This window comes from Astyanax mexicanus, chromosome 8 (genome assembly GCF_023375975.1).
Source record: "Astyanax mexicanus isolate ESR-SI-001 chromosome 8, AstMex3_surface, whole genome shotgun sequence".
In the NCBI taxonomy this organism is placed as follows: Eukaryota; Metazoa; Chordata; class Actinopteri; order Characiformes; family Acestrorhamphidae; genus Astyanax; species Astyanax mexicanus.
In genome coordinates, this window is record NC_064415.1 from 51,780,029 (window position 1) to 51,797,404 (window position 17,376).

At 36.5% G+C, this 17,376-nt stretch overlaps 1 protein-coding gene across 2 annotated transcripts in view; it reads left to right on the plus strand.

Moving 5' to 3' along the window:
• Positions 1 to 17,376, plus strand: part of LOC103025951 (uncharacterized) — a 379,123-nt gene that overhangs the window by 216,177 nt on the left and 145,570 nt on the right. For both annotated transcript variants that reach the window (XM_049482198.1, XM_049482199.1), the window contains exon 7: positions 8,175 to 8,342. In XM_049482198.1, the coding sequence (XP_049338155.1) occupies positions 8,175 to 8,342 (168 nt within the window). The remainder of the gene's footprint in view (positions 1 to 8,174; positions 8,343 to 17,376) is intronic.

The following is a 17,376-nucleotide window of genomic DNA, read 5'->3' on the forward strand; positions in this document are numbered from 1 at the left end:
TTGCTTTTTTCTATGTATATGTTATAACTGATTATTAATAATCATATTATAATATTAATATAATAATATTAATCATTAATAAACTAGTTGTAAACCATTTATAAACCCTTTATAAAGGTAGTCTTATTGTAAATTGGCACCTAAATGTCTTAAACATTGAATTTGAGTCAGTTGAGTCACATTAGTTGTAGACTAATGGTGAGTCAAATGTCAGTTAGGGCCAATGAAAAATCCTGACTTGAGGCAGAAATCAAGTCTTGGATCAAATAAGTCCAAGGCATGTCATTGTTGTGTCACAAGTTAGCTAACTGTGTGTGTGTGAATAAATACAAAAAATCTAAACAAACAACTACCTTATCGACCAATCAGTCAAGGACAGTTCAAACAGTAAAACAGTGGTATTTAACACACTATAACCACCATCTTTACTGAAGTTTAATATGTTGTTATTATTTGACCAAGATTTGACTGGTTATTTTTAAAAAGCCAAAATGTGTTTTAAGTGCCGCTTGATTCAGAGTCACATCTCCTGACTCTTGTCTCAAGCTACTGTATATATTGTAAGTATCAGATTTATTACTGATTACTGATTTATTATCTTTTTTGTAAGGACCACTAGTTTCATCTAACAATGCTCTTTTATTTGTTGTCTTGTAAAGTAACTGAAACCAGGTTGAGAACTTTTTTTTCTTTTTTTTTACTTCTTTCTTTTTTATTTGTTTTTTTGTTTACCTTTCACATTCCCTCATAGCCTCATCCTCATCCTTGTCCAACCCAGCCCACCTTAGCCTTTCTTTTCTTCCCTTCCCTTCTTCCTTTCTTCCTTTCTTCTGTTCTTACTTGCTTCCTCATGCTAATCCAGCCTGATATGTCAGAAATGTGTATATATATTTATATATATATTTATATTAATATAACCTGCAAAGCTACAGTGTGTGTGTGACGTTCTTCGGAAGGCTTTTTTTTTTCTTTTCTTTTTTCTATTTTTTTTTGGGGGGGGGGAACAAAAAAGATGCTACTTCAAAGGGAAGATGTCACCGAAGGTTCAGGGTTATTAGCTGAGGTGCCTAAAACGCACCGGGGACCGCGGCTGTCGTGCCCTTCAGCGAAGGCCGGGAGAAGAGGCTTTTAAGCAGAATGGGAGTGGGATGGTGGGGTGGGGGGGTGAATGTGGTGGTGTAGTGAGGGGGTGGGGGGGGGTGTAGGTGGGGGTCGGGGTGTAGAGGACAGTGGCCATTTTCGAAAAAATCACTTCTGTTCCTCTGTGCTTTGCCGGCTGATTGGCTGGCGGCCGGCGTGTGTGAGCGGGAGTGATTTTACACACAGAGCTAGCACTAGCTGTGTGTTTGTGTGAGCGTGGGTGAGTGTGTGTAGGCGAGCTCATTGGTGTGTCTGTTTTTTTTTTGTGAGAGAGCTCATGTTGGGGGGTGCTTAAGAAAAGAAAGAGAGAGGAGAGCGAGAGGGAGTAGCGAGAATGAAAGAGCGAGATAGTGGGGTGGCGTGTTGTATGAGAATGCGTATTAGCGGCATTGTGCGCGCGGCGTGTTTGTGTAACAGTCGGCGTATTGTGCCTCTGTCTACGTGGATAATGGACTTCCTTTGTGTTTTGATTCCATTTGGCCGCCTAATGAAACCTAATTAATTTTGTTGACATTTGTGAACCCCATGCTGATATGAACGAGAGGGCTTTTTTTTTTTTTTTTCTTGAAGGGGCTTGAATGCTAATCAAGCATATTAACCTAATTCTGTCCTGCATGCATAGCGCGGTATTCTCTTTTACTCATTAGCGCAAATTAGCATGCCGAACCATGGCGCTCACAAAGGTCTTCCTCATATATACTCGTTATTATTAAACCTGACTCGTAATATTTTATGGATGTTTTATACGCTCACCAGCCGCATTGCGAGGCCGAGCTCGTCGCTCCCTCCGCCCTGCAGGTGTACAGTGATAACAGTCTGAATGGTGTGCTTTGTTTTCTTGGAGCCACGTCATCCGTTTCTTCCAAAAAGATCTGGAATATTGATTTCCCTGACCACAATACACTCGTTTCGCTGTGTGATGTCCATCCTAGATATCTCTGAGCCTTCAGAAAAAGAAAAGTAAACCCCACTTCTGGTCACATGGTTAGCAAAAGGTTTACAGTATATTTATGTTTTGCACAGTTTTAGAGCACTTGTTCTCCTTTAAAGAAAATGTAGCCAATGGAGTCAGTAAACCAGCCAAAAAAGTGCTATAAGTGAATGAATGTAATTCTGTATTATAGAACTTGACAGAGCTTTGCTAGTAAAAGTAAAGGCAATTGAGACCTGAAGTTTTTTTTTAGATGTTGCTCTGTTATTTTTTTTCTTTGGGACCTCCTGGATGAGTTGTCCATGCCCTTTTGAAGTAATTTCAGTAGGCTGGTCACTCCTGGGAAGGTTCACCGCTGTTCCATTTTATCTCAATTTGTGAAAAATAGTGGTCTCCTAAAATCCAAAAGCTTTAGAAATGACTTTGCAACATTTTCCATGGAAAGCAATTAGAACCAAATTGAAAAGCAAACACTACAAAAAAAATGTGAATGCAATCCACAAAATACATTGAATATTTCCAGACTAATATGCAGAATACGTGCCAAAATGAAAAACCACCAAAACCACTATTGCATTACATTTTGCTTTTCGAGTACACTTGATCTTTTTATTGAAAAACAATACACAAGAACTTTTACAGAACATTTACATTTTCAAAACCAAATGTTGAATTAATGTCAGGATTTCACACAAACCTCCTTAAAATGCAATCAACTCAACTCAATTTTCAAGCAAATCACAATGCACAGGATTGCAGTTCATCTAGGAGCAGTGAGATATTCGTGGCAAAATTAAATGTAATCACTGTCCAATCAGAATCCACTTCTGAAATTTACATTGTTTTTCTATGGTAGTGTTTGCTTTTCAGTTTTGCACTAATTCCTTTTCATACTTTTCCAGACTGATAGATTTCAATCACTCATTAATAATTTATACGGGGAAATTACATTTTCACATAAGGGTAGTTTTTTTTTTGGATCTCTTTTTTTCCCTTTAACCCTTTCAGACCTGAATTATGTACCAGGGAGGGGAAAAAAAAAAAAAATAAAATAATAATAATAATGTTTTCTCCATCTGTAATGCACCCAAAGGAAGATTCTAATATTCTAATATATATGATATCAACCTTTTTTTGCCTTTTTGTTTACAAACCATCCCTGAACACTAAAGAAAACATGATAAAAAAAGTGTTATAAAAATTATATACAATTAGTAAAATGAGCACTTTTCGTTTACCTCTTTGACTGTAGTGATATTTTATTTATTTATTTAATTTTTTATTTTTATTTTTTTTCCAGTGCAGTGGGCGGGGCTAAACTATTGTTTCTTTGGCTAGTAAACTTTTTAATTGGCTCGTTAATAGCCTTTTCTGACTAGCAATTGGTCTCAACAATTGTTATGTGCTACAAAACATTTGAAAAGTTAAGAAAATACATCATGTCCATTATAATGGACACAGGGTCTGAAGGGTTAATACTTTTCCTTTGGGATAAATAAAGCATCCATCCATCCATCCATCCATCCATTATTACTGTTTGACATCTGAAAATCTAAAAATGCAAAAAAAAAAAAAAATAAAAAAATAATAAAAAAAAGAAATCTGTAAGGGGTCAAAAACTGTTTCCAGGGCTCTGTACTTGTTATTATAAAACCTGATTCAAAAATGGTTTATGGATATTTTCTGCACTCTCCAGGCTTGTTAGGCGCTACCTTCACCTGCAGGTGTGCGGTTAGAGAAAGTAGCCCAGCTGTGGAGTTCACTTTTTGTGTAGAGTTCATTTGGGTGAACTTTAACTATGCAAATGTGTGAAACTTGTTAGCGTGAGCCAAAAAAACACAAAAAAAAACAGAGGCCAATGATACGCTCAGTTCTATCTGAAAATCAGCCCAAACAATATGCAGAACCTGCTTATTATTGCTGTGTCAGGCAACCCCATTCTATTCAGCTGCTGTGATGAGGACTACAAACACATCAATAAATGAAAAAAAAAACACAGCCTGGAACACAGTGAGCTTTGCTTCGGGTTTATTTAGAGTATATAAAAGCCTATACAGCTGTACTGGGGATTATAACAACAACTGGCCAAATGACAAATATTTTGTAATAAAAGTAGTACCTACATTTTTCGGACTATAAGGAAAACTTAAAATCTTTAAATCCTTTCAGACCTACATTATGTTCCAGTTATAGAAAAGTACTGTATATAAAGGCTGTTCATGTCTGTAATGCACAAAATATTCCTAATATTACTGTCCTAATATTAAATCTACAGCTCTGAAAAAAATGAGTCCACTTAAAAATGATGAGTTTCTTTGATTTTATTAAATTGAAAACGTCTGGAATATAATCAAGAGGAAGATGGATGATCACAAGCCATCAAACCACCAAACTGAACTGCTTGAAATTTTGCCCCAGGAGTAAAGCAGCATAAAGTTATCCAAAAGCAGTGTTTAAGACTGGTGGAGGAGGAGAACATGATGCCAAGATGCATGAAAACTGTGATTTAAAAAAACACTAATTCCACCAAATATTGATTTCTAAACTCCTAAAACTTTATGAATATAAACTTTGCATCTTTTTTGTTATTTCAGCCATTTCTAATTTTCTGTGCATAAATGCTCTAAATGACAGTATTTTTATCATTTATTTTACTTTAATTCTGGGTATATGGAGATATTTGGAGTGCATTATTATTAGTATCATGACTGGATGATACTGGATCACTGACTTCTATTACAAATCTGATGAAATTCTTGTATTTTTTAATATCTCAGTTAGGGAGGTGCCATATAATATTGTATGCAATAGTGAAATTAAATTTTCATTTTGTTGCAGTAGTGTATTCTTAAAATATATATATTTTTATTCAGTGTTTTGTCATATCACCAAGAATATCAATATCGTGAAAATACCATAAAATATTGTGATTTTATTTTAAGGCCGTATCGCCCACCCCTAGTTGACAGTTATTGTAATGAGTTAAATAAAGTTTGACTTATCTGACTGTTTTGTTTTGCTTAATGCGCCTTATAATCTGGTGCGCCTTATAGTCCATAAAGTTTGGTACCTTATAAATACTCCTAATCAGAATCAAATTAGAACAACTTCTCTTTTAACTTTAACTTATTGGATTGCAGACTGTATGAACCCAAGATATTTAATGTTTTGTCAGCTCAAATAAATTTATTTTTATTAAAAAATAAATCCATTTCTACATTTCAGGCCTGTAACACATTCCAAAAAAGTTGGAAAAGTAAAGTTTTTACCTTTTTGTTAGATGCTATTTCTTTTCACAGCACTTCTTGGCACAGAACAATCTTGGTAATGAAGTGTTTCAGGTATTATTTTGTCCCGTTCATCCTCCAACATGTTTTTAAGGTGTTTTTGACAATTTTTTTGTATCTGAATTCTGCACGCATTCTCAATTGGGGACAAATCAAGAACCTAGGCTGGCCAGTCTAATACCCAGACCCTCTACTATTGCAGCCATTTCTTTGTAATGTGTGCAGCATGTGGTTTTGCATTGTCTTGCTGAAAAATGCATGATTGATCCAAAGAAATTATGTTGTCTTAAAGGCAACATATACAGCTCTGAAAAAAAAATAATACCACTTAAAATGGTTGAGTTTCTTTGATTTTACTAAATTGAAAACCTCTGGAATATAATGAAGAGGATCACAAGCCATCAAACCAAACTAGACTGCTTAAATCTTTGCACCAGGAGTAAAGCAGCATAAAGTTATCCAAAAGCAGTGTGTAAGACTGGTGGAGGAGAACATGATGCCAAGATGCATGAAAACTGTAATTAAAAACCAGGGTTATTCCACCAAATATTGATTTATAAACTCTTAAAACTTTATGAATATGAACTTGTTTTGTTTGCATTATTTGAGATCTGAAAGCTCTGCATCCGGGATTCGAACCAACGATCTCCCAATTATAGTGGCAGTGCTTTAGACCACTGGACCACTCGGCACCCTGGAGCAAATTTTTCACACAGAGTTAGATTGGTTTGGACAGCTGTTTTTTTTTTTTCCTTTAATAAATAAAATTAGCATTTAAAAACTGCTTTATGTGTTTACTCAGGTTATCTTTGATATTAAAGTTTGTTTAAGAATGACAAATAAGTGAAAACAAAAGAAATCTTTATAAGGCAGATACTTTTTCTGTTTGCAATTAAATAATAGTCAGAGTAAATGTCAGAAAGCACCTTTTTTGTTGTTGATTTGTCCTGATTTTGGGTGGTAAAACACTGTTTTGTAATGTGAAAAATATAAAGGGAAATCAAGAGTTTGGCATGTGGACACTCTACAATTTGCAAATGCTCAGATGTGTTTTGACAAGGTCTCAGACCTTGATTAGCAAATCAGGCCTGAGATATGTCACCGTTTGTAATTAGGAGCTGTCAGCTAAATCAAATTTCCAAGCTTCATAAATGTTCTACCTCTTCACACCTTGTACTAACACTCGTCAAACATGAGCTGCTTTAACTGTCGGAAATCTGAAAATGAAAGTATTCGATGCCCAAAAGGCTGAGGAAAACTGTTTGAAAGGTATGAAATACCATTTTTTAAAGCTTACAGATTCTACAATATAGAATTTTGTTTTAGGTTTAAGTTAGGCCTTTGTGTATAAGACCAATCTGTACTTTTGGCAGTGTGTGCAGTGTGCCAAAGTCCTGCTGGAAAATGAAATCTGCATCTCTATTACAGTTGTCAGTAGCAGAGGGAAGCATGAAGTGCTGTAAGATTTTTTTGGGAAAACAAAACTGCACTGACTTTAGACTTGATAATAAAACACAGTGGACCAACACCAGCAGATGACATGTCTCTCCAAACCATCACTGATCATCAGTAAATTTTACATTTCATTTGTAAATCAAGGGAGCAGAGTCTTGAGGAAGAGTGGAGAGACACAGTCCAAACTGCTTGAGGTCTAGTGTGAAGTTTCCACCAATCAGTGATGGTTTGGAGAGACATGTCTGTCATCTGCTGGTGTTGATCCACTGTGTTATACTGTATCAAGTCTAAAGTCAGTGCAGTGTTTTTTTCCTGGAAAATTTTACAGCACTTCATGCTTCCTTCTGCTGACAACTTTTATGGAGATGCAGATTTCATTTTCCAGCAGGAATTCCAGGACTTTACACTGCCAAAAGTAACAATAAAATAAATAAACGCTTAAAATAGATCACTCTGTGTGTGATACATCTACGTATAAAATATATGAGTTTCACATTTCGAACTGAGTTACTGAAATAAACTTTTCAATGATGTTCATGAGGTTCATGGTGGCCAGTCTTCATTAATTGTACATTGCACCAGTAAGAGCAGAGTGTGAAGGTTGGTTCTATTAGCAGGGTAAGAGCAGCACAGTTTTGCTCAAAATATTGCAATGCACACAACATTATGGGTGACATACCAGAGTTCAAAAGAGGACAAATTGTTGGTGCACGTCTTGCTGGCGCATCTGTGACCAAGACAGCAAGTCTTTGTGATGCATCAAGAGCCACGGTATCCAGGGTAATGTCGTCAGCATACCACCAAGAAGGACCAACCACATCCAACAGGATTAACTGTGGACGCTGTAAGAGGAAGCTGTCTGAAAGGGATGTTCGGGTGCTAACCCGGATTGTATCCAAAAAACATAAAACCACGGCTGATCAAATCACGCAGAATTCAATGTGCACCTCAACTCTCCTGTTTCACCAGAACTGTCTTTCGCCACAATAAATTATTGTGGTCTAAAACCAGGTGTTTCAAACTGTTGGATGTTTTTTTAATGCCCTGAGGGTTGCCCTCATAAAGTGAGTGCCCTCAGTGAGTTTAGCTACTCGCCAGGTGTTGGTAATAAACTGGACGGTGAGTGGACACGGAGAAATATAAAACTTTGATGGTGTTATTTTGCGCCAGTGGCAAATATGGCCATATAAGTTCTGTGACAATATGACAAAGATTTGATATTGAGAAGCAGCTGGTGGCTATGAGGAGGAGATTATATATATATATATATATATATATAGCGAATCATAACTCTGTCTGTTTCTCTCTCTCTCTCTCTCTCTCTCTCTCTCTTTTTCTTTTTTTTTCTTCTACTCTCGCAGGAATTCTCCGCACAGCCGTGCCTGACCTGGACAGAGAGACCCAGGATCAGTACCTCGTGGTGCTTCAGGCTAAAGACATGGGTGGTCATCTTGGGGGGCTTTCTGGAACCACTACAGTCACTGTGAAGCTGACAGATGTTAATGACAACCCGCCGCACTTCACACAGAGTGAGTGCCATCTGCACGCACACGCTGACCTCGCTACGCACATATACACGCCCACGCGCTCCAAACGCCTACACGCTGATTGGCGATGCTTAGCTTTCTGAGAGGCCGATAAGCTTGTTTTGCTAGTTTTCTCGCTGTAGGCAGAGGAGGAGAACGCTTAATACTCGAAAAGTAATTAATTATGATAATTAATATTATTATATAACAGGAATAGTTCTTTGCTGACTTAGTATTGAAGTACTTCTAAGTGTACTTGTTGGTGGCGTATTGTAGTAGTGTAGTGTAGAGGTATAAAGGCCCTTAAATGCTGAATAACTCACTCTATGGACCCTATTTTAGTGAACTATAGTGCACCGGTTAATTATGTATCACAAAACTGGATTTAGGGCGTGTCCATGTGTCTTTGGTATCATGAGGGCACAAAAAAATACTTCTTTCGTCTTACGTGGCTAGAACATTCAAAAAGTATGTACATGCTAATTCTGTTAATTAGTCATGGTGTCACGGATGACCCAGGCAGGGAGACGAGGCGGCGGACACAAGTGCAGGTAGGGTGAAAATAAATAATAATTTAATAAATAAATAACAAGAAAACAAGGAACAAGTAACATGAAACAAAGATACACAAATAACCAATAACCAAAACAAATAAGGGGTTAACGATAACAAAACAGGGAGACTAAAGAAACAAACGAGTAACTGAAACAAGACTAAAATAACTAAACAGAACAAGGATAACCAAATAATAAAATAAACCAAATACTAACAAACAAGGAACTAAAACAAGACAGGATTAACTAAACTGGGCAAGGGAGAAAAGAAGCAAAATAAACAAGGAGCTAGAAGTAAAACGAGATAAACACTGAACTAGGAAACGGGATATGAAAACACAGAGAAACGCTGAGAGACAAAACGACATGGGAAGGTGCAAAGACCGACAGAGGACAAGGTGGCAGAGGAGGGCTATTTATAGTAACATAAAACACACTAGAATTGGAAACACCTGGGGAAGGGGCGGAGCTACAAATGAGAAACACATGGTGGAAATCTACTGACAGGAGACACAGAGAGGCACAGGTCACGTGGGGAAGACACACAGAGACATGAGACAGGGCTAAGAAGTGACACATGGGTGTGTTTTGTATGGAGGACCAAAACTGCCAAAATGTAATAAATTTATAAATAAATAAATACATTTATAAAAATGTCACTCAATAAAAAGTAATATGGTGATCAAAACGGTAAAAAATTATTATAGCTAATATATAAAATAAGTACATTTACATAAAAAGAAACACCTTAATAAATTGTTATTTATAGGTTTCTTTATTAACTTTTATGGGTTTCCTTTTTCTTTTCCTTTGATTCTTTTCCTTTGATTCATTTGTCTATTTATTTACATAACTATTTCTTCCTGCATTCATTTATTTCTTTATTTCCCAATGTATTTATTTCTGTTTTTGGTTGAGGGTGTGTCAATATGTTTTTGGTAGCGTGAGGGCACAAAAAAATATATGCCTTGCGTGGCTCAAAACACGCAAAAAGTATATACAGCACAGAAAGGACCCTTGTAGTGGTTAAATGGAGCGTGGAACTTGTATGTTGAATGGTTGAATGATGCAGTGAGTAATTAAACCATCAAATCAAATCAAACCGTTGTCACAGGTAAAAAACTTGGGTGTGGTCCCTTTAAGTAAAAAAACACAAAAAACACAAATAAATATATAGAATTTCACACATAGTGTAGTTTATACTATGCATATATAATTGAATTGTCTCATTCTTCTAAATGAGAATACCTTGAATTGATAAAATATCACTGGTTGTTCAGCAGCCTGATTGTCTTGGGGAAGAAGCTGTGCTGAAACCTGCTGGTTTTGTCCTTCGTGATATGGACTATAGGGCTGGTTTGGTAGGGGTGGTATGAAGCATAAAATCAGTAGCATTTAGTCTGATGCTGGTATATTGATATGATAGTGATAGTCATTCCTCTGAAGAAGCCAAAGTAAGATCCAAAATAGCAAAAATCTTTCCAAAAATCCACCTGTAGGTTTGTTTAAAAGTCCAATTGCCAAAAAATCATGCGTAATTTATTTTTTAAACAAACATCTAAACAAGTTCCATGCGGTTACGAGTTAGACGCGCCCAAATAAACACGTTCTGAAATCATCCTGAAGTTTCTGATGACAGCCAGTGTTTTATTGATGATAATATTATCTCCAGAACATGCTAATTGAATTTCATTGTAGTGAGAAAAAAAAAAAACTCCAGATGAAAATTATTATTTTATCAGCTACTTTGAAGGCATTAATATTCATTTGCACATTTAAAGAGAGAACATTGTAATGCATTGGTAAACAAATCATAATGCAGTCGCCATACATGTTATTAGATCATGTTATTGCTTCACTATACAGCCTTTTTATTCTCAGTTCAACTCAATTCTCAACATAAACCCTCTAACTCCAACTCTTCTTCTGCTCTCCCAGCTTTCCTCGCTTCTTCCCTCCAAACACCTTCTTTCTATCTTTAAGCACACACAAATTGTTCACACACATTGTTCTGCACATTGTCAATAATGATAGCGTTCTTTCACGGCAGCAAATGAATACTGGACTTCAACTTGTAATTTTTTTCATTACGTACTTTATACTCAACAGTTCTTTGAATGAATAGCAGTGATTTCAGCTTAAATCTTCAAAACCCATTCAAGTTCTGGCAAACAGAAATTCAGACTGGACAAGAACTGGCTCTGACGTCACTCAATTGTTCTTTAAACCATGTTTTTTTTATTTCATTGTACTAGAGCAGGGGTTCACAGATTTTATATAGAAGTAGTAGTGCAATAGTAGTGTTTTTCTCTATATGAGCTACTCAGAAATGCTCAGAAATGATGATTGGTTATAGCTGACGATGCTGACGAAAGCATCTCCCAGCCAATCACATTGCGTCAGAAATAACTGTGGTGCAACGCATGTTTTTAGCGTGTGTTGTATGTTTATTTTATGACTTATCATCTATAAAGCATTAAGCATATACACGGGTTGGACAATGAAACTGAAACTCCTGTCATCATTTTAGTGTGGGAGGTTTCATGGCTAAATTGGAGCAGCCTGGTGGCCAATCTTCATTAATTGCACATTATTGCACCAGTAAGAGCAGAGTGTGAAGGTTGGTTCAATTAGCAGGGTAAGAGCACAGTTCTGCTCTAAATATTGCAATGCACACTATAACATTATGGGGGACATACCAGAGTTCAAAAGAGGACAAATTGTTGCTGCACGTCTTGCTGGAGCATCTGTGACCAAGACAGCAAGTCTTTGTGTTGCATCAAGAGCCACGGTATCCAGGGTAATGTCGGCATACCACCAAGAAGGACCAACCACATCCAACAGGATTAACTGTGGACGCTGTAAGAGGAAGCTGTCTGAAAGGGATGTTCGGGTGCTAACCCGGATTGTATCCAAAAAACATAAAACCACGGCTGATCAAATCACGCAGAATTCAATGTGCACCTCAACTCTCCTGTTTCCAACAGAACTGTCTGTCAGGAGAATAAATTATTGTGGTCTAAAACCAGGTGTTTCAGTTTCATTGTCCAACCCCTGTATAAATAAATATATATATATATATATATATATATATTTGAGGAGATTTTACCAGCACATACGCTCGTATATCGCTAGCTGGTTCCACTGTGTTCCATCCACAGGGTCACTCTTCCACCGCAGTTGTGGCCTTGTTGGCCTTGAGTCCTGTAACAACACAAAACAGCCTTACCTCTTCTCAACAGCATACGGATCCTACTAAACTGATAGTAGATAGATTCTAATGATAAAATAAAATATATAATCTTTTGTGCCTCAACTGATTATTTATTATAATTACAATGATAAATTATTGTGATTATTTATAAAAGGACGTACACCTCCAGAATGTGTTCTTGTACACATCTGAGCCTCTCCTGAGAAAAAAAAAACAAAAAAACTAAAATGTACAGGGCAGTGGGTCCTCCAGGAGCAGGGCTGAGAAACACAGTCCTACAAAACAAGGCTAGCCAAGAACATCACCCGAGACTTACAACCCCAAGTCCAGTACAGTTGGAACAAAGTGTAAAATATGAATTAAAACAGATATATGATGGTTTGCAAACCCTTTTCAACCTATATTCAACTGAAAACACTAAAAAAGACAACATATTTCATGTTCAAATGAATAAACTTTATTGATTTTTGCGAATATTTACTCATCTTTAATTTTATGCCTGCAATATATTCCAAAGAAGTTTGGACAGGGGCAAAAAAGACTGTGAAAGTTGAGTAACATTGAAAAAACACCTGTTTGGTTTTATGTTTATGCAATCATCGGATTCAGTTTTTTATTAATGTTGTCAATCGATTAAAAATGTAATCAGACTAATCACAACACTATTCTGTGATTAACTGTGATTAATCATACTTGTTCTTCTTAAAATGCAAGACTTTATAGTGGATATTTAAATGTAAGAAAATGAATGAATGTAAGAAATGTAGAATGCTATTATATTTATATTAGCGGTGTAAATTAAAATACAAAATGCATGACAGCTTGATAGAGGAATTTTTTTTTTTATTTATTGTAAACATCTCAGCTTGATTGTAAGGATTTTTGAACACAACTTAAGTTACTGAGTATAAAAGATCTTTTTCACACCTGTAGTTGTAGTTTCTATGATCTGGATCAGTTAATAAGTTTGTTTACTTAAAGCGTTTCTCCCTCTGTTTGATTTGGTTTTTAGTGCGCACCACTAAACCATGCAAGCTTATTGCCTCCTCTGATTGGTCAGAGTTGTCTGGTGCGGGAGTAATAAAGTCAATTATTAGCGAGAAGATTCTGTGTTCTAGTGTTAAGCTGTTTTAACACAGAACACTAAAAATTTGCTGCTACGCTTTTAAACACAGTGTTTTTATCAATGGGACGTGCAGCGCAGAGGCGAGCAGTGAACGCAGCAAATACTGTGTGTGTAAACAGCATGGAGCAGCAGCACATGCAGCATTTGTTCATAGCTGTATATATATTAGATGAAACTGTGCCTAATCAGCAGTTTAAATCAATTCAAAAAAGAAGTACATTTGATAGCTGGGTCGGATCGAGACCAGATCATGTTCTCACCACATGTGAACCACTTCAGAATAAAATCCACGTTGGGCGGGATTTAGAGCAGTTTAGGTGCAGGAAGGACGAGGAGGCGGGTGCAAATGCAAAATACAAGTAAATTCATTAACAAAAATAAACACAAAATAAACACCAAAACTGAAAGCAGCACTGGGTAGGATTTCCTTGATTTTTGATCTTTTTAAAGAAGTAAAATTACAGCTTGAAACTCACTGCAGCGCTGCATTGAGGTGTAATAGGAGGAATAGCGGTGCTCTCGTGTCTGTGCCGGAGCTCGTCTGAGCTCAAACCAGACTCTGTAAGTTTTCCGAGGCGGCCGCGACCAACGCTCGCGAGAACTGCGACCTGCTTTCCGACCTTTAGTTCTACAAGGACTACTGCTTCATTCTTTACAAACTAACATACAGACAGACACTCTGACAGAAGCTGGAAAGAGACCGAATATGTCTGTGAAAGCCAGAAAACGAGAAACTAAGAAAAAGAAACTAATCCGCCTGAAACATTTATTACACTCTACAACTGTAGGGGGAGCCCACGATGCACAAAATCTCAATCCTACCTAGTGGAGCTTTAACAAAAGAAACCAGGACTGAGAAAACACAGCAAAGAAAGAACAAAGAGGAACACTGACAAATTAATTCCAAAATAATTCCGACGTACAAGGACCAACAAATTGAGAAAGGAAAAACACGGACTAAAAATAGAGATGCACAAGAACGGGAAACAGGAAACACCTTGGGCTAGGGGCGGAGCTTCAAATAAAAAACAGATGAAGGCACTAAACACAGAGGAGCACACTAGAGGCGGGGACACGGTAGGAACACACAGGATCACGTGGGAAAATACCAGACATGAGGAAACATGAGAACAGACGGAAACAGGGAAACAGGGTAAGGACGTGACACATATACTAGTCTATACGGGTTGAATATTTATGCCAGCAGCATTCTTCTTTATATTTTAATTTCCTCTAAAGATGTGCTGAGAAATAATGATATCTGACTTTAAAGCATACTGGCTTTTGGAGGAAAACTGTCTGGATGAATCTGCGTAAGTGTCGTTTGTAATCCAGATAAATTTGACTTTGATTTTTACTTTTAATGGATTTAAGCACTTTTGAAAGGCACTGTACAGACGCATTTTAACCCTTTCAGACCTGAACTCCAGAATTGATCTCCAGTGATGGAATAAAAAAATAAAAGAATGCTGTGTTTTTTTGTCTGTAATGCATAGAAAAGAAGACTCTCATATTCTACTATAAAATCTACATAGCACATAAATCCAATTAACTAAAATATTTATTTATTATTATTTTTTTTATTATTATTTATATTTTTAATTTCCATTGCATTGTTAGCCTGTGTATATATATATATATATATATATATATGTATATATATATATATATATATATATATATATATATATATATATATATATATATATATATATATATATATTTCTATATTAACCTTTTCATCATTTCGTAAACCATTCATAAACAGTAAACAAAAAAAACACAATTAAAATTAAAATTGTTCTAAATCACGGTAATAAAATTAGTGAAAATTAGCTTTTACTTTGCCACTATGGCTCTAGAACTGCTGTTTTTCCAGTGGTTTTGTAGTGGGCGGGGCCAAGTTACTGTTTTATTCTTTATAAACTTCATTGTTCATTGGCTGGTTTATGATCTATCCTGATGAACAACAGCTCTGACATAGTGTTAATGGTATTGTGTGCAACAAAACATTTAATAATATTTAAGAATTTAAGAAAATACTGTACTTGATGTCCACTGTAATGGATGCAGGGTCTGAAAGGGTTAAGTACAGTATATGTAGCGTGCGCCCAGGCGCTACACACACACACACACACACACACACACACACACACACACAGACAAGTGTAAAAAGCATGCTGTCGCACATCTTCTTCATCTGCGGCTCAGTCACACATAGCACTTCTGAATGAGCATGCGGTCATGTAGGCCTGCTCTGACAAACAGGCATGTCTAAGAGGCTTTGCTCTCTTTGAGAGGCTAACAATGTTTGCCTCTCTCTCTCTCTCTCTCTCTCTCTCTCTCTCTCTTTTTCCTTCTCTCTCTCTCTCTGTCTACATGTGTGAAGCTTCCCCCAGGGTCTGCTGGACAGAGCCACAGGGGCTCGAACACATGCTTCCTTTGAGCTCTATAGGAAGCTCTATAGTTCATCACATAAGCTTTATTCTCTTCTTCCGCACTCTTTGTTTTCTCTTCCTCTGTCTACATCATAAAGAACAAAGCCTGTATGCATGATCATGCAAGATTCATCGCGCCGAGGAGGAGAAATAGCGATTAATAACTTAAAAAATAATGTTTACTTTGTATCGTTTGTCAAACCGCGCGAATTCGCTGCCATGAAAAAAGCTGGGTTTTATTCTTTGATAAGCGCAACAGAGCGTGTTTGAATATTTGAGAGCATTTAGGGATTTCGCACCATTTTCCACGTCCAGAACACCGTCTTCTCAGTGCTTCAACAAAGAAGGAAGATGCTAATTTATGTAACGTGACAAAAAAAAAAAAAAAAAAAAAAAAAAACGGTTCCTGCAGCCCTAATGATTTTCCAGTTGCTGACTATTTTGACTATTTTAGGAAATCACTGGGAAAAAAAAGCCTCAGGTTTGAGGCAAGTCAGTGTTTTCTCGATGCTAGCTCAGATGCTAACTTATAATGCATTATAAGACTCTCATAAAGACACCAACAAATATCTATCAGGTTTAATCAATCACAATTAATCGCAAACTTGCTTTATTTTTATGCGTTTTTGCATAGTCTTTTATCCATTTTAGCATCTATTCTCTTTTTTTGCAGATAATCGCTTATTTCTTATGGACATCCACATCTTGTGCTTGGTGTTGCATCAGTTCTTGTGTGTTTTTATGCTTTCAGTTGACTTTTTTGTGCTTATTAGTGATATATTAAGGCGTTTTCACACCTGTAATTTGGTTCTTTGGTTCAGATCAGTTAGACTTAGAGCATTTTCTCCCTCGGCAAACCTAAACGCACCAAAATGCGCACCAATAAACCACACAAGAGCACATTGTCTCAGGCCAGAGCATGGCGCGTGAGCACGAACATAAATACAGTCTGTCAGAAGGAAGGTAATAAATTACATTTACTCACGTTACTGTAATTGAGTATAATTTATGAGTAATTTGTATTTTTTTAAGTAGTTTTTAAAATTGGTCATTTTACTTTTACTCAAGTACATTTTGACACAAGTAATTTACTTTGCTACACTAGAAAACCTTTCGTTACTGAGTAAAAAATTAATTGCTGGGAAAAAAAAAACAATTGTCTGAATTTAAATAAGTATACTTTATTTTGGTCTATTTCGTGTTCTTCGTGTTCACACCTCAGCACTTTCTTGAGTTGTAGTTGTTTGTGTTGGAGTAGAAAAACCTAAAAAAATGTGCAGGGCAGTGGATCCTTCAGGACCAGGGCTGAGAAACACAGTCCTGCAAAACAAGACTAGTGCCTGTTTCACTCATTTCTCACCACGTGTGCTCTTGTGTGCAGTCCAGTTCTCGATAGGCTGGGGGTCTGGAGAGAACAGAGGAACAGTAAACAGTAGTATTATAGGGTTGTTGGGAAACATGAAGGAAACAGAGGTTTAACATCAGTATATACTGTATTTTAAGCAATATAAAACTAATAAAGAGGTGAATATGGCTTAAGCCATTTTTTTTATCCATCCAAACATCTTTTTTTCGCAACTTGGAAATATTGCCAATGTTCAATGTTGTATAACTTACCCAAGTGTAAAACATTACACTTTTTTAATCAGCTTGTGTATTTAATATAAGCTTCTAATATAAGCTTCTTTTTTAAGGTCTTTTTACC